The sequence below is a fragment of the Cylas formicarius genome, unplaced genomic scaffold (genome assembly GCF_029955315.1).
Source record: "Cylas formicarius isolate icCylForm1 unplaced genomic scaffold, icCylForm1.1 PGA_scaffold_7__23_contigs__length_41026272, whole genome shotgun sequence".
Lineage (NCBI taxonomy): Eukaryota > Metazoa > Arthropoda > Insecta > Coleoptera > Brentidae > Cylas > Cylas formicarius.
The window spans coordinates 10,714,711-10,738,003 of NW_026844352.1; the positions used below are offsets into that span (position 1 = coordinate 10,714,711).

At 34.2% G+C, this 23,293-nt stretch overlaps 3 protein-coding genes across 3 annotated transcripts in view; 2 read left to right on the top strand and 1 right to left on the bottom strand.

Moving 5' to 3' along the window:
• LOC132704962 (uncharacterized) overlaps positions 1-10,531 on the top strand; it is a 32,575-nt gene extending 22,044 nt beyond the window's left edge. Inside the window, exons 13-17 of the mRNA XM_060675321.1 lie at positions 55-271; positions 498-793; positions 2,326-2,794; positions 5,975-6,299; positions 6,734-10,531. Of these exons, the coding sequence (XP_060531304.1) occupies positions 55-271; positions 498-793; positions 2,326-2,794; positions 5,975-6,299; positions 6,734-6,872 (1,446 nt within the window). The 3' untranslated portion in view covers positions 6,873-10,531. The remainder of the gene's footprint in view (positions 1-54; positions 272-497; positions 794-2,325; positions 2,795-5,974; positions 6,300-6,733) is intronic.
• A 1,607-nt stretch (positions 10,532-12,138) lies between these two features.
• On the top strand, positions 12,139-15,337 carry LOC132704710 (NEDD8 ultimate buster 1-like). The gene is made up of 10 exons (XM_060674889.1): positions 12,139-12,338; positions 12,397-12,653; positions 12,711-12,912; positions 12,964-13,121; positions 13,204-13,404; positions 13,461-13,618; positions 14,152-14,290; positions 14,537-14,768; positions 14,826-14,958; positions 15,013-15,337. The coding sequence occupies exons 1-10, from the start codon at positions 12,210-12,212 to the stop codon at positions 15,189-15,191; spliced, it is 1,788 nt and encodes a 595-aa protein (XP_060530872.1). The 5' UTR covers positions 12,139-12,209; the 3' UTR covers positions 15,192-15,337.
• The window catches only part of LOC132704709 (cilia- and flagella-associated protein 44), a 34,809-nt gene continuing 26,839 nt past the window's right edge, over positions 15,324-23,293 (bottom strand). The window contains exons 23-32 of the mRNA XM_060674888.1: positions 23,034-23,271; positions 20,988-21,171; positions 20,767-20,935; positions 20,571-20,709; positions 19,483-19,673; positions 17,647-17,923; positions 17,324-17,591; positions 17,075-17,273; positions 15,946-16,198; positions 15,324-15,659 (exon numbers count right to left, since the gene is read on the bottom strand). Of these exons, the coding sequence (XP_060530871.1) occupies positions 15,324-15,659; positions 15,946-16,198; positions 17,075-17,273; positions 17,324-17,591; positions 17,647-17,923; positions 19,483-19,673; positions 20,571-20,709; positions 20,767-20,935; positions 20,988-21,171; positions 23,034-23,271 (2,254 nt within the window). The remainder of the gene's footprint in view (positions 15,660-15,945; positions 16,199-17,074; positions 17,274-17,323; positions 17,592-17,646; positions 17,924-19,482; positions 19,674-20,570; positions 20,710-20,766; positions 20,936-20,987; positions 21,172-23,033; positions 23,272-23,293) is intronic.

Genomic DNA, 23,293 nt, shown 5'->3' on the forward strand with positions numbered 1-23,293 from the left:
ATTTTATAATCTCTACTATTAAATATTACGTTGAACAACATGGCTGACTTCTAGGTGGAATCTATCGCAAAACCGCTTCCACGTCTATTAACCCTAGAACTCTTCAACCCTGAAACGGACGACAAAGATAGCGACTCCAGTTGCGTATCTTCACCAGACTCGATAGACAGCGTCATCAGCGTGCGGTCCTCCGGGCAAAAATGTTCCCCTCCACCGATTTCACGGAACAGTAGATTCCAGTTTCCGCCAGTAAAGAATTACAAAAGCGAAGGTAACTTTAGATGCTGCTTTGTTGTTTTGACGTCTGCCACTACTGCATGTATTGTCACTTTTCAAGCCGAATTCAAGATTAAATGAACGTTAATTGACATTCCATCCCATTGTTCCGATTTTATCGCATTTAGCATTTTGAAAAAATTGTAGATGTCAAAATATAACATTTTTCTATTACCACACATCTATTGGCGTTGGTTTTTTAAACTGCTAAACTTTTATAGGTAAGCCTATGAGTCTTTTGGAGGCTGCTGCGAATGTCGCGAATACCTTGGATGAAGCCGTGGAAAAAGTGATTAAATCTAGTCCAAGGTCCAGGAGGAAATTGCCAACTGGCGACGTGTTTTCCATTTTGCATCGACGCTTTTCTTCTGACACCAGACCGTTACTGGAAGACGACGGCAACTCCAAATCCACGTGGAACGAGGACTGCCACAAGCATTTAACTCAGTTCGCCGATAAACTGAGCGAGAAGTTGCTGAGAGAAATCGATCTCTATCAGGAGAAACATCGATTGACGGTGAGTAAATCATTTTATTTTTTCGCTTTATTTAGAAAATTTTGGATAAGTTTTAAAAACAATAAACATAATCAAATGCGGTAACCAGTGTAATGTCAATCTAAAACAATATTTTCCAAAACACATATTTTGTTAACAACAATACTGGTGATGTACTATTCAAGTTTTAATTTTATGACGTAGTATAGACTTTCAAAGAATCGGTTTTTTAAAAAGGATAAGTGAACTCTTTATTCTACTCTCTACTTCCGATGATCATCAAGTCCATTTTAATAGCATTATTTACCTGCAATTATCCAGGAAATGGCGGAATATTTTTAAAGCAGACCTACGTGAATAGGGAAAAATTCACTAAAGCTTTTTTTGGTCAAACGAAATTTTTCATTCCGTGTATTATCAAAGTATTCTTCTTTGTTGCGGTTTTGCTGTGTTATTTTCTTCTTTATCTTATTGATCAGTTTCGATATCATTTGCGATCTACTAATAAGAGGTTTTTGGTCTCTAGCGGATGAAATGAGAAATTGATACATCCCAGATTTAAATCAACAGAAGTGCTTATGGTGGTTACAAAAGTCATTGAGCGCACATAGCAGCAAAGTAGGAATGACCATATTTTTCTTCAATAATGTTTCTTCTAATATTTGAATCAATAATTTCTATTGAAACCAATTGTTGGGCCATCGAATCTGGAGCATCAGCTACTATGCTGAATCAATATACACAATAGTAGAAAGCAAACTTTAAAAAACGTAACGATGGAAGAAACAAAATAGCTACCAATGGCCTTATGTCTTAAATACGATTAGTTTTAAATGTATAATACAGGTGTGCATGTTCAATTGTTAGGCATTGAATTGTCAACATCTCTATGATAAGGTATTGTTAAAAACTTCCTATCTCTTACATTGCTATTATTGATCTCATACCTAAACACTAATCACTAGCAAATCTGGGTACAGTCTTCATCTAAAGTGCAATCTGCTTCGATTCTCTATCCTAATCCAATCACATTACTTCATCATTCCTAAATTAATCTTTCTTGAACCACATTTAAATTTACATGCAATTATAAACTGTTATAATATTAGATCTACAGGGTGATCCACAATTAAGAGATATTTTAAGAGCATATTTATCACCCAAGAATAAGTTCATACATAATTTATCGAATTTTGAAACGGCGTGCATATCACTACAAGCTGGGATAATAATAAAAAGCGAATAAGAAACGAGGAGCTTAATGCGAATCAATTCTCAAAATTGTTTTGAGTTGTGTCGTAGAGTACGCGCAATTTCAAAATGGGACAGCACGTGGCAATGGCGTGTTTCTATTTTGTGGTCTCATTTGTGCCTGTTTGTTTTATAGGTTTCTGTTGGTTGATTTTTAACATTTTGTAATTGATTATTCTTATTTGTACAAACATGACTCCGATAAAAAATTAGTATGAAAGGGAAAATGTTTGGGATCGATTATGAGAAAAAGTCTCATTCTCAGATTACGTTCACTATAGATGAAAACATTTTTGTTGCAGGGAATTAATATCGACGATCCTTATATCCACCGTCTCAGCGAAGAGCTGCACGATCTGTCCAAATTGAGCGCGGAAATACGGAAGCAAAACGAATATTTGGTTCGTCTGAGTGTTAGTGATAACGCGACGTTTCTTTCTTACCCCAAGTGCTCGAGATGTAAGGCAGTGGCACAGTGCACTTGTAAAACGTCAACCAGCGCCACTGCATGGACCAAAAATCGGACTAAATACGAAGTGCTGGCCAGTTTGGCGGGCGAGAACGAAGACTCGGTGGCGAATGCGCGCGCCGATGACATTCTGCACTGTAGTAGTGACGCGAATAGTAAAAATAACGAAAGGAAATGCGCGGACAGAGTGGCCGGAGAAAGTGAAAATGACTCTAGCGGATCGTCGTCACAGGTCAGCAACGGCGGCAGAACCGGTATTAAAAAAGTTAACTCGTCGGATTCCTGTGATTCTTCAGATAAGGGTGAGTCGGCATTACCAAACTGCAGTAACCTCACTGTGGTTTCACCCTAGGTTAGAGTAAAATCGCAACATATCGGCCGGTATTGGTATACAATACAGTGTACGAAAATGTCTTGATATGCAGCAAATATCTAGTTACGAGTATGGTTAAATGGGGCAAATTTGCTTATGGGCGCGATATTCGGTGTAATCCAAGTAGTACTTTTTCTTGTGATTTCAAATTTATCGATAGAAAATATTCACCTGAAAAAATGAGAGTGGCGTACCATTTTTTTGTTCACAAATATGCATTGTTTCGCGGATGCAAAACAAATCGAACAAAAAAAATGCTTTTTACAAAACTTCTGGACTCCTCCTGCGTCGGTTTTTGCTTAGTCGAAATCGTCAGTTTCAGTCAAGCTCTGAAGAAGCCAACAGGATGATTGGCGAGACGTCAGCAATTTCGACTAAGCAAAAACCGACGCAGGAGGAATCCAGAAGTTTTGTAAAAAGCTATACAGTAGCCTGTGGAAGTTTCTTTGAAAAAAAAAAAAGTTAATAAAGTTCAATGCTTCGTAATTTAGTAACAAATTAAAAATATAATTTTATCCTACTCTAATGGTTAGTGTTTAAAATATGTTAGTGTCTAAATGAATTGAAATGAAAACATATAAATAAAATATATAACCAAAAAAAAAGGGAAATTTCATTCTGATACATTGTCAAAATTAGTTAATTATAAGGAATCAACTAATTCGTCAAAAATATTGTCTAAATTCCATATGCTCACATATTCTTTTATCACATGATCTACGCACTTTTTCTGTTTCTAAAGAGTGATTCAATAAGAGTTTCCACATTACAATCTGACATATTTTTGAAAAGCCACTGTATTTGTTTATTATCATGAGATTTCTAACCTCAAAACATAAACAAAATTAGTCATGGACGACTGAACAACATGTAAAAATTGTGCAAGCCTATTATGAAAATGGTCGATCAAGAAAAAATGCATTTCGGGCTCTACGTGAATTTTTCGGTGCGCAAAATCGACCTTCTGAGAGGACAATTTGGAATGTGGTTCAAAAATTTGAGCAAACTGGATCTGTAACCTCAAAGTTCCTCAACGTGCTCGTGCAGGTCGGTCAGATCAAAATATTGCCATTGTTCGCGAAAGTGTAGCCGAAGATCCAAACACATCGATTCGTCATCGATCGTAGCAAGTGGGCCTTACGTATTCAACCACACAACAAAAGACTTGCATCTACACCCATATAAAGTCCAAATAACTCAGGAGTTGAAACCTCGAGATCATCAACAGCGCCACGTGCTTGCAGAATGGATACGAGAACAAGGGGTTCATTTTTCAACGAAAATCATCTTTAGCGATGAGGCACATTTTCATGCTGGTGGCTTTGTAAACAAACACAATGCTCGTATTTGGGGATTAGAAAATCCAAGAGAGATTGTTCAAAAAGCAATGCATCCTCAAAAAGTGACTGTTTGGTCCGGAGGAATAATTGGCTCTTTTTTTTCGAGGATAATGCGGAGAACGCTGTTACGGTTAATGGTGTTCGCTATCGAAACATGATATCTGATTTTTTCTGGGAGCAGTTGGAAGGTATGGACATTGAAGATTTGTGGTTCCAATAGGATGGAGCCACTTGTCACACATCCAGAGAAACGGTGCAATTGCTGCGGGGCAAGTTTCCTGGTCGGAGATTATCTCACGTAATGGCGATATCAAGTGGCCGCCGCGATCATGTGATCTTAAACCCCTAGATTTTTTTTTTTGGGTCATCTAAAAAGCAGAGTGTATAGAAATAAACCAAACACTATTCCAGAGCTGAAACAGGAGATTAGACGCGAAATAGCCGGCATAGAACCTGAATTGTGTCAAAAAGTTATAGGAAATTTCAATAAACGAATTACGTCATGCCACATGAATCGTGGGGGTCATTTGAATGACATAATCTTTCATACCTAATTGTAATACACTAATCTAAAATGGCAAATAAAAATGTTTGTATATTTTTATATTCTTCCGAGATTTTTTTATTATTTTAATGTGGAAACCCTTATTGAATCACGCTTTATATATTGACATTTAATAACGCTTCATGAAATAATTTGTTTACTTCCTATAATTTAAAACTTTTATTTTTCCTCGCTGCTTTTCCTTTTACCTCGTGCCGTAACAGCTCAATTGGGTTAAGCTGGCAGTGCAAACTTGTTTTCGCTATTTCATCTACTACACATTTTTTAAATTTGTTTTTAATGCCGGTTGGCAAGTACAGTCAGTTCATTTTTTAAGGCACTTGAACGTGTATAATTTCTAGAACAAAATTGTGCTTTTCCAGTACTATTTATTACATTTCCACTCGGGTATAGGATTATCATTTATTTAAAACATTCTTCAAATTCTTCTTCAAAGTGGTAATCACCGGTTTTGTTTTTCTTGAATTAAAGTTAGATTATCCAGTATAAGGTAGTTCTTTATTAAAAAGAAAAGTGTCTACCTTACGTCCTAATCTTGTTTCCCCAAAGAATTGTCTAGCTCAAAGTTTGGTCGGCCTGGGGAGACTGAAATTTTTGATTTTGCAACATCAAGAGTCTCTGCAGTACGTGCCACATTACAATCAACAATTTGAAATACGTTTTTCATTTTAATAGTATTATAACAATTAAGAATATATTTTTATTACATTTGAACATATTGGACCATTTTATGATCTTTATGTGGTTTCTATAGATGTTTCTTAACTGAAGATGACTTGACCAATTTACTAAATAATTGAATACAAAATAGTTTGTTAGGAGTTATATGGAATATGTATTTCAGTACCTGTATTAGGTTCTTCAATTTTTCTAACCAAGTAGGTTCTTAAGTTTTATTACCGAAAGACCAAAACCACTCAAATGTGATACTTTTGTGTACATTATAATAATTAAATAACTGACCTCCGTTATTACTTTTATTTTTCTAAGTTACTATAAACAAACACATAGCTTGTATGCGTTTGCGACTACAATTTTGAATTATTTATTGTCATCTGTATTCAAAAGATGGAATAAGACATAATTTCATATAATTCTTTTTTTTTTAATGGACTGGAGAATTACCCCTTCAGTGCCGACACATCTTTAAGAACATTTTGTGTATCAGCTTAGTGATATCTACCCTCCTCATAATGTCCCTTAGGTAGTAGCACAAATTCGGTGGTGTCTAGCGTCACGACATCCATCAATTTAGGACCTTCCGTGGATTCTTCGACGGGCGACTTATCCGCCGAATCGTTACACTCCAAAGAGGGCGGTAGCGGCGTCAGTAGCGCCAACTGTGGCAGCACTGCCTCTCTGGTCTCGCTGGAATCGCGATTAAACCCGACTTTCAAGAATCGCTTAGAGGGGTCGCCGGAAACGTTGGCCAAGTCAGCTCTCAAGAGACGCGACAGGTCCACGCTGAGTGATGCGTCACAAGATTCCTTACCCTCCGACAACGTTGGAGGCGAAATCACCTATCACAGGTACTACCGTAAAACGATATATCTATGGGTACTACGATATAGCTATTAGATAATATAGTAGTCCTACGGCACTGCGTGCTGCATTGATATTGTCGTAGAGAAGGCAATGATTTTTCTGCGCGTGCCTCTACATTCCTCCCATGACCTGCAAATTGGACCAATCAAGGCATATTTTGAGAAAATACTGCATCAAAACTTATTGATGATCTGTCAGCGGTCATGTTGATTGTTGAATGCCGCAAGGTCTTTCGTTAAAAACAAAATTTTATATTTCGCGCATGCGCCCTTTGAATGGACATTCTCAAATTTTTTTTAGAGTTGCTCTATATCTCTAGTAGCTATATGGGAACTACAAAAATTATTTGCCAAAAAGAAACGAAAAATGGACACACTGTATATGCATTTTAATCGCAAAATTATCTGCCCTTACGTAGGTACTACCATGTGTTCCGCGAAGGTGAATTGGACCAGCTGATAGAGAAGTACGTCGAAAATCTACATATAATATCGTCGTACTATGACCACGCAAGCTGGTGCATCGTCGCCGAAAAAGTCCAAGTTTGGACCATCTGACCGGCATCGTTTTTGCCGAAACGTCGCACAATGTACATACTATTACAGTTAAATCTCGCCCCCCATTAAAATGTTAAAAAGTTTCGTTTTCTTAGGTACATTGTAATTGCGGACACGCGTTTTATTGTTTTAGCTTTGGGAATGTCTTTAGGGAGGATTCAAAAACAGTATCAAATCCTTGATATCAAAATTATTAATTTTGTTGATAAATGACCACAAATGTCGGAAGCTGACGAAACTATCTTTCGGTTAATTTATTGATTTACGAAATTCGCGTAAAGTGTCAAAAAATAGACCCGTAAGTTTCTAAAACCAATAGATGAAATGTTACAAATATTTGAAATCAGAAAAAAATATGTTGAACAATTTGAATCCATTACTTTCCACAAAACAGATTTACGGTCCATAAAAAAACATCAACCATTTATTGACACTTAACCCAAATAAACCCAATTACAAAAGTAACTGGACGGCTACACAGTGGAGTAAATCTTATCAAAGTCTACCAAAAATTCTGAAAAATATCTTATACCTTGGCTTATTTTTTTTGCATCCTGAAAGGTGTTTAAAGTGCATTATAATGCTTAGTAGTAAATAGAAATATTAATTACTGTCCTCAATAAAAAAAATTCCTTCCTTGAAATTACATTTGTTGGAGACAAATTAAACTCATAAAAAAAGAAACGCAAGAGAACCTTTTGCTGCAGGACACTATAAACTTTAACAAACTTAACGAGTTGTGTGCAGAAAATAAACTATTTTTTCAACTCCCTTCTGTAAAATACCTAATTATACACCGATCTAGGGTGTGCAAAGTGTCACATTACCACGTCAGTTTCTTGTCCCACGGATCCGAGTCACTTTGGGCATTTCCGGGATATGGGTGCAATGGAATGTTTTCGGACCTCTCGTGCCAAATAAACTCGACCCAAATGCCGTTTTGCATAATATACTAAAAATAGCGTTTTTCATGGGCTACATACTATAGACGAATAGGTAACTAATTGTTTTGATAAATATATGATGTTTCTATTAGAATCACGCAGATTTGCATTTTTTTTGTTGCAGAATACCAGTAAAATACAACATTAAAATTGTTTTGTATAACAGTAATTCAAGCTTTTATATTTATTTTTATTATTTTTATTTATATTATTGTATTTTATATTTGTTTTATCCTTAAAGCTACTGAATATAAATGCTTATAATATTTTTGAACCGACAACAACAAAAACATGTTCAAAATGGCCATTCAATATGTGCATGCGCATTTTAAAGTTCTGTTTCAACCAATTATACTCAATTCAATAATTTCAAACGAACCAATCCTAATGACGTTCAACAACCAACACGGCCGCTGACAGTTCGTTGCGTGAAAAATGCGGTGGTTATTATTTTTGCTAATTAACTAAAATTTTTGGTTTTTGGTAAGTTTTACCTAATGGCTCCTCTGTGCACCATTACTGCAGGTTTCAGTTTCGTCAGTTGACAAACCGTTTTTGAATATAACTGGTAAATGTTGTCACTGAACATTAACAACGACAAGATGGGACACTCAGTTTTTCTATGGTTGTGCTTAGATTCAACAATTTGATAAAACCGGTCTTTAAATAATAGCGTCTTTGATCATTACCCTCAGAGCATTCTGCAAAAAAATTGCTAGATATTTGCGTGTTCTAGTTATTGGGGATTGCTTCTAGAATTGATCTGTCAAGGTATAACCCAAAAAATTTAAAGCGAACCAGTTGTGTTCGTATGAAAGATACTTTGATGAGTCTCATTGAGGAGTGCGAAGAAGGGACCACTTGCTTAACAATATGTAATATTTTGTGGCGTGATTTCTAGCTGCTACCGAGACTAGAGACTTCTTTCGCTGTTAATATTTGGTGACGTTGTCCTGTGATGCGACACCCACGAAATTGCTTTTTGTCGGCATATCAAAAAATATTTGTGTCCAATCTAAAAATTAATTAATGTTCTTTGCTGACGGCGTCACGCAATTGGAAAACTTTTAACGTGCTATTTTATGGAAACCTTTGGGGCTAATTTTTCATCCTTTAGTAACGGATTTAATCCTGATTAATGAATACGATAGACAAGAAAGGTTACTATCTGTCTCAGCTATATGGTTACATTGACGGTAGGTCTTGAATTCTAATTCCAGTATATTGTGTGTTTACCTGTTATTCCGAGTAGCTGTGAACATTTGATCTAAGGGTTACGATTTACTACAGCCTGTACACAAGCTTGTCACCAAGGGTCGCAAAGGTGGCAAGGATGTGACCATTAAGTTAATATTCGCAAATTATTGAAACAATTCCTAAAAATGTTGCGTGTAGGCTATTATTTTCCAGTGGCGTGACGTATATCTTTAAACAATTTTGTAAAACAGAAAATATTAAACTTTAATCGCCTAAACTAAACATTAGTCGTGAACGGTAAGCTAGGAAAATATGAAGTGAAAATAAGAAAAAAAAATGTTTCTTGCCGAAATTTTTTAACCTATAATATTTTAAGCTCAAAAAGTTCTACTTAGCGCATGTTTTTTTGTGACCCTAGAGGATAGCTAAAAAAAGTTAGTTATATTTTTTATACAAAAACGAAAACTATATCTATCATGTAATTTATAGAATATATGTTTAATGGACGCGGTGCTGTTATTACAAAATGTCATACGTCGGACATGCAATACAACACTTATCTTCAATCCATATTTACCTCTGTATAGGTAGGTAAAACATGAGGTAGATAGTTCGAAAAGTGAATATTAGTTTTTATGTTTTTCCTAAAGGACCATAACAGTTCTTTTGATCGTTATCAGCTACTAATAATAAAAAAAATGACAATATATACATAAGCAACACATTAGTTTTTGCGCCATCTATAGTACAGCAATAATTGAAAAAAAATCGTAGCTTGTTTTTGCGAAAATTCAAAATTTGCATTAAACAATGGGGTTGCCATACAAGATTGGCATCGGATTAGCGTCTTTTGAGAGGTTTTTAAACACCGAAAATATTTTATTTTTTCAGTCAGTTTTGTAATAACAGCAAACCAACCGAAGTTGCTCTAGAATTTTATCATGCGCAAACGACATTGGCAGAAAAAGTATTTTCCTAATGGAAAAAACAAATAGAAACAGTAAACAAAGTTTGTAAAATTTTAAGCAGTTCGAAAGAAAACGATCATTTCATCAATCAGTTGCCAGTTATATATAATTAGATTTACTACAGCGTTTATGTATATTAGCTTAAACTTCTACTAAAATGGTTTTTAAATTAACCGATGCAAATTGCATTCTAGACCATATTGCAAACTTCTGAATTCAGGTGGTATTTACTGTGTTTCCTATGACGATTTATTTAAAAAGTTTCCTCCGATTTTTTTTTGGTACAAAGTCAGCTGAGCCTATCTGTCTAAATCCTGAATGTTTATTTAGCGCCTTTTCATCTGTATCCGCTTTCAATTCGGGATGTTTGATTTTGTGTCAATCAATTTACTTATAATTTTTAATACATAAAAGTATTAAACTTGTGCCTGTCTTATAAAGTTTTTTATACTTATAGAAGTCAACGAATATTTGGTGTAACAAATATTTCATTCTATAAATTTTAAATCTACAAGTTTGCAACTACCTTGTTGTGTTTAATAAAATTATACTCAAGTGTTGAATCTGTTTTTTTCTTCCAACCTTTTTATTTGCTAATTTTGTTGAAGAAAGCTTTCCGCGGCTATTTCTACATCTGTTTTTGTGTAAATTGACTGAATGATTCTGACAGACATAATAGAAAAAGAAGATGCTGTATATCCTGAAAAGAGGATTCGCGACGGAACCATTGCACATGACGGACGTTGCTCCTGTCCAGTTCCATAAAATGTAGAAATCGATTGAAATTAGTGTCGTTTGATTTAAAATAGTGTTTTGTATATTTGTTATCTGAAGTGATAGAGGCGCAGTGCCTATAAATTTGGGAAATAGTTTTTGCTTTAAGCGGATGTAAATGGATTTGTGATATGTTATTGTATTATGTGTTTGTTAATACGGTTTTCGGGTGTCTTATATTCACGATGGTTACTTAGCCAGATAATTATTTAGAAACTGAGTCCCTTTCATTACGAATGATTTTTTGTCTATAGTTACCTGCTGTAAGCTGGTCGAATGAGCTTATGTAAACTTGGACATAAGAAGTAAATTAGTTAACTAACTTACCTAAAGGAGAGAATTCGGTCGTGAGCATTGCACATGGCGGTTTAACCTCCGTTCGCTCCTGACAGAATCCATTGTAATCGTCCCCCAAAATCTTGCAATCGGTTTCCACAGTGTGGATTTAGTGTTCTTAGTGTTTAGTGTATGTTTTAAAGTGCCTAATCGTTGTCGGGTCCGCTGTTTTTGCCCGTTCACGCCGGTGTAGAGGCCGGATGGGTTCGGTTGGCCCGCGGGGGTAAGCTCATCCGCTTACCCCGCGGGCCGTTTTTTGTTATCGGTCAAAGTTTTTTGCATAACGTTCATAATTGTTGTTTTCGTTCCCCTCGGAGTAGAGTTGTGTCAATCGCGCTTGATTCGGTCACTTTGATTCAAGCACTTCGTAGAATCGAACGACCAATCCCGTTTGTTCGTAACGATTGGATCACCTTGTTCGCTCTCGCTGCCTCCATGACCGGTCTGAGACCAAGTACAGGACGATCCATCGACCGTCCGTACCAATGGTTTAAGATTTAAACGCATGACTGAGACAGGCCACGGGAAAGGAATGGAAGTATTATTATAATTATACTATAGTATTGAGTTGCGACATCGATTGGTAGATTTCATTATGTATTGAATTGAGTATTAAATGTATTTCCACACAGGTATTTAATTTAAACAAATTGATGTATTACTGGTACAACCCAATACATCATGATTCAATAAAAAGCAGAACTCAGCTAAATATTATACTAACTAAAACAGTAAACATAACATATGGACACAATAATAATTCAATTTCAAAAGAATCTGAATCACTCGTTCGGACTGTTCGGATTCAGTGACTAAAGCCCCTTATGTTGGCACCAAAAAGTATTGAAATGAACGATTGATTGAAATGATTCGGTCCTCGTAAAATGAACGATTGCCACAACACTACCTCGGAGGGTGATGGATCCGTCCAGTCCTTGTTAATTAAAGCTCCTTCCAGAATTATAAAGAAAGTGTCGAACTATTATTGTAAATGGTCGAGTGATCGTAGTAATCGTGTCCAATAGAAGTAAAGAAGAAGAGAACTAAAATTTGACATTAAATCTATTATTGTCATTGTCATGTTAAGTTTTTTCTAAATTTTCGAAAGTTGATACATCATGGATAACTGTACACAAAAAGAAGATTTTCTTATTCAAATAAGAGATAAATTGCGTAAAGATGGTGTAAAATTATGGCAGTTTCCTTATTACATTGAAACAATGGGTGTTTCCGATATTGATATAAAGGTAAGCAGAGCATAGCTGGAAAAACACTGCTTTTTATATTAAAAAAATAAAATTTTAGAATTTAGCGGAACAGTTTGGGAGCGTACTTGAAATTCCATTCGAAACATGTCTTCAAATCATTCAGGAATTACAAATTAATTCCTTGGAAAATCTAAAACACATAAATCGTTTTCACGAGTCTGGTCTTGCAACATTGAAAATCAAAGTTTTGAGATTGGGAACTCCGTTAATGCTCACCATAGAACTCATGTTAACCAGTAGAGTACTTGAGTTGAAAGAAAGGATTTCTCAACATGTATCAACTCCAAGTGAGAGGTGGAATATTTTTCATCTCAAATTAAGTACCCCAGTGACCAACTTTCTATCTTGTAGGATTAAGTTAATTTCAGCAGGTAAAGTTCTTAACAATTCTGATAATTTGATTAATCAGGGTATAAAGAATGGGCATCAACTGTTAGCAGTAACCCTTGACAGCACACCAAGTCAAGTAATGGAAAATGAAAATAAAATTAAACAGTTGGAAAACATTAAAAAAGATTCTCAGATGCTTGCCTTAGATGATGATTATATGGGGGTAAGTCATCTCTACTTTTGACAGTATTGGTAAGTAACAAAAAGGTTTTAGTTGGAGGATCAGTATGGTAATTCCATTAAAATACCAGAACATGAAAAAGAATCTTTAATAATAGCAATGACATTACATGAAAAGGGTAGATCAGTACTAAAAAGGGAGGATTATTCAACAGCTCTGATTTTGTTCTTAGAGGCTGATCATCACTTTAGGTAAAACAACAAGTTAATCCATTAAATAAAATTAAAATACTTCTAACTAATACCCACACAATGGTAATGTTGAGTTTTTTAGGAATTGCAATTCATCATTATTAAATGCTGTTGATAACTATGCACTTCTGGATTTGGATATTGCATGGTGTTATTTGTGCCTTCAAAGTTTAACTCATCTTCCAGAAGCTTATGACAGATTACAGAGGTGTGAGCAGAAACTTAATGCAACTTATGGGCGAAACTTGGAAAGGCTTGTTGCAGTAAAAGGTTCCTCAGGAAAGTTCTGTCTTCTTGGAAAAACTTTCAATTATTTTGTTATAATTTATTTTTAGGCAGCGAAGCCTGCTTTTTTTTGAGGCTACATTTATTGCAGGCCATAGTTCTGTACCATCAGAATAAAAGAACTGAGTCTTTGGCATTGTTGAAAAAAGTAGAAAATGAAATGCAAAATTTGAAAGTTGACGAAAATGATGTTTTAACACTTGCAGAACTTGGTATGTTGTAAATTTGATTTTCAGTTTACTATACTAATTGTAATGGTCATTACATGATGTGTTTTCATCTTAAAAATGGGGGAAAAGTAATCTAACTAAAATTCAAGATCATAAATTTTTTTAAAATAGGTCAAAATATGATATGAGCATCACAGCATTTTCATATTCAACAATGTGTGCTTGTTCTAAGGGAGTCTTCAAGTAAGTCTTGTCAATGATGCGAGTCTAGTATATGGGGTGTCATAATCAGTACATTTAAACTAAATCTTGCTTGAGTTGTCTTTCACTTTTTAATATTTCTTCAAATAGGTCATTACCAAATCAAAATTAAAGGGGATTTTGTTTTTGTTTAAAACTTTTTTGAATTTAACTTCAACTTTTGCTGTGTTTGTGTCCATTTGCTTGGTACACTGTATTGATACATTGTAAATATACCTTATGTGGCTAAGAACACTTTCTTAAAACAGAATCAAAAATATTAATTAATAACCAAAACTATTAAGTTCTTATATTAAATTTATGCAAGAATACAGGATATACCCTGGAAGAAGCTAGAATTGGACTGAGGGCTAGCGGAGGTGATATTAACATGGCGGTAAATTATATTACTGAACAAAGGCAAAAGCGACAAGAAAGCAGAAAAAAGGCGAGAGCACAGAGGATTCTTGAAAAGTGAGGGAATGTTTTTTTTATTATTATGGATAATTAATAGGGTAATATCTCTTTCAATTGATGTGTTGATATAGTAGCAGTAGTTAATTTGTACCATAGTGTTTGTTATGACACCATCTCGCCATGTCATTACCAAGAATGATTAAACATTTTGTATCATAGCACCATTTCTAAAATCTTTGTTTTTTGCTCTTGTTAAGGTGTTTGGATAAAAGTAATAGCTACGCAAATAAATTAAAATTTTAGAGAAATGAAAAAACTGGGAAAGTGTGCAGATGGAATTCAGTTTGTAAATCCAAATTTCCTCAATATTTTAGTAAATATGGGATACAATAAGGAGGTTGCCAGGAGAGCACTGCAAAAATCGAATAATATTATCTCCGATAGTATACAGTTCATTCAGGATAATCCTCAAGCTGGTACAAGTGATTCTAAAAGTACCGAATTTATGTCCCTTATCGACGATCTAGTATCTCAGGTAACTGATGTTCAGTGTTAACTGCGCATGCTGAAAAATATCTTATTTTTATTTTAGCTCGTGGAGGCTGGTTTTGATCCGCGTATGGCCAAAATTGCGTTGCAAAAACATGATGGCGACGTACTAAAATCGGCCGAAGAACTGTTGGCAAATGACGGCTTAGTTGCGGGGGATTTAACAGAATTCAATAGTAAGTTCACACGCGAATATGTAGGGCAGATGCTTTTTTTTGGACATTTTTTAGTTCGATCAGAAAGCATAGAAGAAATCAAACAAAAGAAAATTGCGGAGGAATTAAAAGAACAAGCTTTTAACAGACTTAAGGAAGACATATCGATAACAGATGATGATCACTTGGATTTTAATCTAGTTCAAGAGGAACTCTTTCTTAAGCAGTATTTGTCCCTTTTGGATAAATCTTAAAGGTCATGATTAAAGATATCGATTTGGGTGTATAGTGGGCAGGAATCAATATATTACCATTTTGTTGTGAGCAACTTATAAAGGATCAAAGCAAATCAACAAATAAAATCAACAATATTAACAAAAAAGTAGTTATGGATTAACAAGAAAATAGTCAATACCCTCGCCATAAACCCTTTCCAAAATAGCATTAACAATATCCATCACTTCAGATTTTTCAGGGATTGGCAGTTTATCAATAGATTTTCTAATTTCTTCTTTGTCCAGGGGTATATCCTCAGCTAACTGCTTTACTTTTATTACAATTTTATCAATTGTCTCGTTGCTTTTTAGATACTCAAGTGGTAAATTTTCCAGTAACTGTTCAATTAATGCAGTCATAAAACTCGCAGGACCACTGCAGAAAACGTCAGCAACGATATCGTCTAAAATATCTTTCATGCAGCTTGAAATATGTTCATCATTTATCTGAAAATTAAAAAATATATTTTAAATTGTGAACAAAGTATTTGGTTTTGGATAAATGAACAGGATAAAATTAGGCATTCCAGTTAACACATCAATTTCAAAATTGAATTTATTTAGAGCTAAATCCTAGTTTCGGGAAAGTTCTGCTGAAGATTATAATTAATCCGATGAAATACATACATAACCTTACCACCAAACAGCAACGAATATATTGTTTTCCAATTATTGCTGTTTGATCAAGCACTTCAAAGGTGGTATTCATTTCTTATGTGACGTGATATATTACCTGTGGGGCATCCTGTATGCTAAGTAATTGATCGGCAGACTTTTTAATCAGTTTCTGTTGTTCCTCAGTAAATTCGAGAGGTAAGCTATTCATAATTTCATTAACTATCTCGGTCACACTCGTGCAGTCGGCAACACTGCTTAAAATTTTGCGGGTGATCGTCTCTTTACTTTTTTGGATTAGGGTCTGATCTACATCTTTCGTTAGGCATTCCACTAAGTCTTCAATTATATCAGCTTCCTCCAAGGAATAACTAAAATTTAGGTCGATTTCTGAGCGACCGATTAATTACCAGCGGTCCTTAAGTAAGGGCAACGAAGTACTAAGAAAACAGAGGGCCTTAGAAAATTGACAAATACTGAAGTAATCCGTAATCAAGAGATTTTGACAAGCGTATTATAACAACATCAAAACAAAAGTTAATTTCATGGCAACCTTGATAATGATCAACACCCGTTATTAAACAATTCAGTAAATTTATTAACTATTGACGTATTTAATTAGTAAAAGTAAAATAATTCGTTTCTAATTATGAATGAATTATTTTTGTCAAAGGAGTTCGTTAATTTATTTCTTAAGTGTTATTCCACATTTTGCTACTTAAATACGTCAATAGTTGTAAATAAATTTAGTTAAGTTCCAACAATTGTTTAATAACGGGAGTCACTGATTAAACCTAATTTCTAATTAAAAATAAGGTGAATATTAAATATGCCAATTGGGGGAGGATGTCAAAATGTAGTAATGTCAGCTACAGGGGAAATTTGGTGCCCTTCGAAATTATTTTAAAAAAGTCATAAACGTTACCAATGAACGTTTTATTTGGTAAATTAGGTACAATTAGATAACTCGTCAAGTGAAAACGTTCCTTAAAATTCAACGTTTTTTTTAGTGTCAATTTTTTTTATTCCTACTTTACTTGATTTTAAAAATCAAGACAGCAATTATACCCCCGTCGGCTATTTCAGAAACTCGGAAATAAGTTACAACCTTTTCTCTTGGCCGATTTATTTATATATTTTTTTTAATTCTAAGGCCCTCCGTTGCCCTAACAGCGTACTTCGTTGCCCTTACTGGGGCATTCGGTATATAAACCTGGACTTTGAATAACCAAATAAAAAACAATTACAATCCTGGTATAGTGATCTCCCGTTTGAACGATACTTTCTCCATACTTTTGGCACCTTCGTCGTAGATTTCCTCATTAATAAACTCATCGAAATATTCCCAGTCTGGTGGCCTCTCCTGTTCTTTACTCTCTTCTACTTCATGTTTTTCTTTATCTTCTAAATACACAACCTTCTTTCTTGTACTCTTTGGAGGCAATCCTGCGGATCCAACAGTGAAGCTTCATCAACATCAATATAACGCCGCTTACCTTTAACTTTCAACATCTTCGTTTCTTCCCTCAGTTCATGCAGAGTTCGGTTTTGTTCCTCAACTATGCTTTCCAGTTTTAACAAATCTTTTAAAAATTCTTTGTGCACTGCTTCAGTACTCTCGATCTTTTCCCTCTTTGTCTGCTGAGATCTCACGAATTTGGCTAGCTCCTCCTTTTCCCTATTGATGACGGCGATGAGCTCGACGCGTTTCGTGTTTTGCTTGATTTCGTCTGCCAGCTCTTCTTGAGCTTTTGCGATTTTCCTCTGAAAAATGAAAACATATGTTGCAAATGACGAGCGACCTTTTTTTTGCACTTACGTCCCAATCGTCTAGAACGGAAAGGTACATTGCTTTAATATCGGTCATTTTGATCCTTAAATTGTAAACTAGCTTTTTTAATACGACCTCTTCCAATTCGTTTACGTATTGCTTTTGGAACGATCTTTGTAACATGGCAAGTTCCAATTCGTCAATGTCTACAATTTTACCAAACTTCGTTTTCAGTAATTGGATTATGTCCAGCTTGAGCGAGCGTAACTTGCGTTTCATGTAAGTTGTGTCTCTGCCCAGCCTCATCAGATGTGCAAGATAAGTACTAAAAAAAAATACTTAATATAGGTGCTAAATTTCGTCATCACAAATTGATTAAAATATATAAAGAAATGTGCTTTACGCACTATGGGTAAAATTTCAGTTTCAATGTCCAAATTGTTTTGCCATCAGTCGCTAATAATTTGGGCACTAAATGCAGTTTAACTTATTTTTTTAGGGAACTAGTAAACAACCGCTGTGTTTATTAATATATTAATCTGCATGACACGGTGTTTATCAAGAATTAAAAATATAAAATGTAGCTGTCAAGACTTGGCTATTGATTTCATATGATTTTTTTCCAATTTCCAATTTTTACATACATACAGGGCTGCCGAAAAGCAATATCAGATCAAACTTGTAAAAATATTGATATTGAGCCAATATCGCCCGTTAGAAATATTAAAGTTGTCCTCAGAATTGTTATTTCTTTATAACTCAAACTCTTTTTTGAGATAGCGATATGAAAACTTTGAACCGCCGGTTTTTGAAAACGAAGAATGGTGTTACATTCTATTTTTTCATATAATATGTAGTGGGGACTATTTACACCCTAGAATCTAATTATTTTATGAAATAGCTCTCTTGGTAGTTTTTTTTTGTTAGAAAATTATTATAAATGTAAGTAAAAAGGATATACTGTATTTACTTCGATTAAATATACCCTCTTTCACATATTTGCAATGTAATACAGGTCCTTCCATCTCCGATGTTGAGTCTACGTCCAACATCGGAGATGGAAGGACCTCTGAAGAAGCTCGCCACTCGTGCTAGCGAAACGTTAGGAAGTAATTCCAATCGACGACGGCCTTTAAACCCGAATGAAGATAATAGCTTATCAACGGGCGAAGGCGAAAGCCTTAACCAATTTATCAAATTGATACTGTTTAGTTACTTACATTATTTCTAAGAAAATAAAAGAGACGCTTATAAAGACATATTTTGTTCTATAATTAACGGGATCCGATCTACATCCTGCTTTATATATAGGTGATACTATAGACGTTTTAAACTCATAGAGTATATTACCACTCTCAAGTATCATTCTTATTATATCATATATAGGATCAACAATACGTAAGTGTAAAATTTTTAAAAATTTTAAAATAATTTTATAGTTTCTTGGAGCACAATTGTTTTTTAAAATTGTTTATGTCTTCTATTATCTCATTTACCGTGACTGGAGTTAAACATATTTTTTTATTATTACAGGAGTGATGGACAACTCTATTTTAGCAGCCATTTTTTCTCCTATGTTGATAAAATATTCATTGAAAGATATTAGCCACTTCTTTTTTTATCAGTTGTTAAAATACTATCATCTTTTTAAGTCGGCTTTTCTGTTCATTTGTAGCTTCATTAAATAGGTCATAAATTTTCCTAATAATTTTATTATTTATTTTATTATTGTCAACGTTCAGTATAAATTTATTTAAGCAATTTAAGTTTTATGTTTGTTAACGGAACTTTATTTTCTTCGATGGCTGTTGGTTTAGGGTTAAAAGGAAATTTATTTTAGAGCGTCTAAAAAAGTAAGAAATTTTTCTCATCACCGAAACATACTCGTGGCTAATTTGTTGTTTCAAGGTTTCGTTTTTCAAAACGTCCACTTGTCTATAGAGGTCGGTCAATTGCGATCGTGAAAACACTATGAAGTCGGAAATATCGCTGGACTCTGGATTAAACTCGTAAATCTGGTCCAAATGTAACACCACTGTACATCTCACATCGTTCAATTTCTTTTGTTTTTCCCTCTGGAATGTAAAAATGTCAATCAAACTTTAAAATATTTAAGCGGGAATATTTACTACCTATACATGTGACTAGAATCGTTTTTAAAATTGGTTTTGGATTTAAATTCTGGTGCGTTTGTGTTTGGCGTGGTAATATATGAGTCAGTGGTTTATTTATTGGGACAATTAATAGTCGATTGTATGCAGAACTGTGTTCTTTTAAATATACTTTTTACAGAAGAGCCAAAGCAATTATAAACTGTGGTCATTCGCTATTTTCCGGGATTCACCGAGGAATTTTTCTTTTGGTTACAGACCAAAAAAAAGACAAAATATAACCAACATTTATTCTGAGTTATCAAAAAAGGATTTTGCAGATACCAAAAAAAACACGGTTTCCTCCCGCTTCCACCAAGGACCATCCGGCCTTTAACCTGCGTGAGTAGCAAAAACAGCGGAGCCGGCACACTTAAACATTTTAAAATACTTCCGAAACGAAAATCACAAGAAAAAAAAACGATATCAGAGCTTTTTGAGACGAATACAATGGATTCTGGAGGGAGCGAGCGGAGGTTAAATTGCCACGTGCAATACTGCAGCACAGAATTAGCAAAGAACGGAAATACGACTATACGACCAACTGACAATTTTGTTGTCAATGACTGTGTGATGCTAGTGGGTGTCAATTGAGCACAATTTTTACCTTGAGTTATTTTAATTTTTTTCAAAACATCCAAAAGAACTATCATTCATGTTGTTTTAATTATTATGTGGCGGCGCTCATGAAATTAATACATAACGTCCAAGTCGCGTTTAAATAAATAAATTTTTGGAACGGATTTCGACCGATCTCATGTTTTTCCGAACGCAATTTGATTTGAGTCACGTGTATACGTAGTAATTAATTGAAAAAGGTACCCTGAACTCCTCTAATTTCTCCTCGTTTAGTTTATAATCATTTTGTAGGGTAATTAGTTTTTTTTTGTTTATCTCAATTTCCTTGGTGGTTGATTCTAGAAGTCTGATTTCATTTTTTTCGTTTTGTTCAAGCTTATGTCTGAAATTATGGAAAATGACGTCTTAATTATAAATCGATTATTAAATTTTTCTTTACTTTTTGGTACGCAATTCAACCGTTAAATTGAACAACGCCGGTTCACATCCTTTGGGGCATACGTTCAAGTCTTGTTTAATAAATCCAAAATCCCTCGAGTCGACACTAGCAGTGTCGCCATCGTACTCGGTGTCATCTGTACTGGACGTTGACGATTCTGAAGTATCATCTTAAAAAAGGTTATTTAAGTTGTGGCACCGGTAAGTAACTAATGAACTTACCGTTTTCGCTTTTTATCCTCGGGAGCCGAAACTTTTTCCTAAACACTTTTCTCAAGAAATCAAAAAACTTGTTATTTTCGGTGGCGTTTTTGAATTTTTCCTGTATTTTTTCTTCTTCTATTCGATAGTTTTCCAGTTTCGTTTCGTGGGCTGTTTTGTCGTATTTTAAACCTTCTATTATATCCTTAATGAATGAATTTAAATAGTGTGTGAATCCAGGTACATTTACTTCTTAAACAGTTTTTATAGAAGGTGCTTTACAAAATATAAACTTAAGGGGGTGATTGTTTGTTTATTAGGGAGATATCGCGCTGAAGTATTACTGTTATGAAAATACACTGTCTGCATATTTTTTATTTTTTTAAAATGATTGGAGGGGATTGAATAATTTTAATAATTTTTAAATTTAAGGAAAAACTTATTTTTATATATATTTTATTTCTTCGTAATACTTATCGTTTCCGAATAAGAAAATAAAATCTAAATCTAGTGCTATTGCTGACATTGCTGAGTTAGTTTGAATAAAAAATACGACCAATTTAAGCAAAAATGTCGTATCTAAGAATTTTTCAATTATAAGAGCTTTTGTTCAATAATGGTGAATTACACTAATGCAGAAATGGCAGATATGTATTTTATGTATGGGCGTGCGAACGGAAATTTCTTGAGAGCTTGTCGTTTTTATACACAACCTGCGCTGCGCTAAATATTGTTGAAGGGCAACAGGACACAAATATGAGGAAAATTGCAGCACAATTAAATACTAACGGATCAACTATATGGAGGATATCAAAATAAAAACAGTTATATCTATACTTCGTACAGATGAGGGTTCAAGCGAGAGAGTTCGAATCGACATTTTTAATTTTATTAAGTAGATTTCTGAAAAAATGGCAAGGGATAAAAAAATAAAAGTAAAAGTAAACGCATCTATCCAAATTATTCCATGCCATTGCGTTTTTTTTTTTAATAAATTTAGTTAAGGGGTTATAAAACTAAAAAAATATGCGGGATATTTTTTTATAACAATAATATTTCCTTAATATTTTATTGTTAAAAGAATTATTTTTCCGCCATGTTTGTAGCGCGAAATCTCCCTAATGATTGGTTTTAGATTTAACATTTATACAACAAACTACCCCTTATTTTAAACAAGTTGTTGGGTTGGGTTGCCCTAAATATCGGACATTTGTCCTGTAAACGGGCCAGTTTATGCTATACTTCTTGAACAAATTCAAGTGAACGAAAAAATAGTAACGACTTAACTTTACAGGACTTCGTAAAAAAGTGGATTTTGTAGTAACCATATATGGGTTTATTGATTTCTTCAAATAATGCGGTAAAATTAAGATACCTCTTCGACATTTGAGATATAATATACTCGATAGGTAAAATATTTAATATTGGTGATATTTTGCTAACAAAACTGCTGTCGCCCGCTTTTTTGTTTTTGCAATAAAATTATTAAAATTAATAAACAAGTATTAGAATGGTAATTAAAGAAAAAGCTATAGTAATGATTTTCAAAAATTAGTAAAAATGGATTATAATTTGTTCATTTTTTTTGATAATGCGTTGTTACTTACCCAGCTCATTTTTTTTGCATTTTTGAAAAAATATATGTATTGTATATTTGATAGTTTTGATATCTAGAAGCCATCATTCCTCTGCTAAATCTGCGTTATATGCGTTATATGCCGTATTTCACGGCGAATTATATTTTCCATAAATCGATGACCATTGTGACCTCAAGTTCGCGATAAGTGGCGCAACCCTGGCTCTACTTATATTTTACAATTTTTTAAAAATAATTGTTTACTTTATTTGATTTTACTATTCCACAGGTAAATCAAAACAGCAACAACAATAGTCATTTCGAATGGTTTCCTTAAAAAGCTTATCTTTATAGATTAATCTGTAATTTCCTACAGCGTTCGATTACTTTACAAACTAGAAAGTTAATTCTTTTTTGGGTGACTCCCATAACATTTTATCGAGAAAAAATAATTTTTTTATTTTGGAAACTCGACGAGATAGCATAATTACCTCCATCGCGTGGACTCCCGATAGCTTACTGTTCACTTCCTGCAAAAGTTTCTCTTCCTGTTCCTCGCAACTTTTCAATATCTGCAACTCCTCGTTCAGACACACGATAAATATGTCGATAAAGTTGCCGCCAATTAATATCGGTAACCGTTCCTTCCTTGCTTCAAATATCCAGTTATTAAAATCCTCAATCATCTCTTCCATTTCGGCTATTGCGAGTTTCTGATAGAACAGTAACCTGAAGTGCGATAGCTTAAACA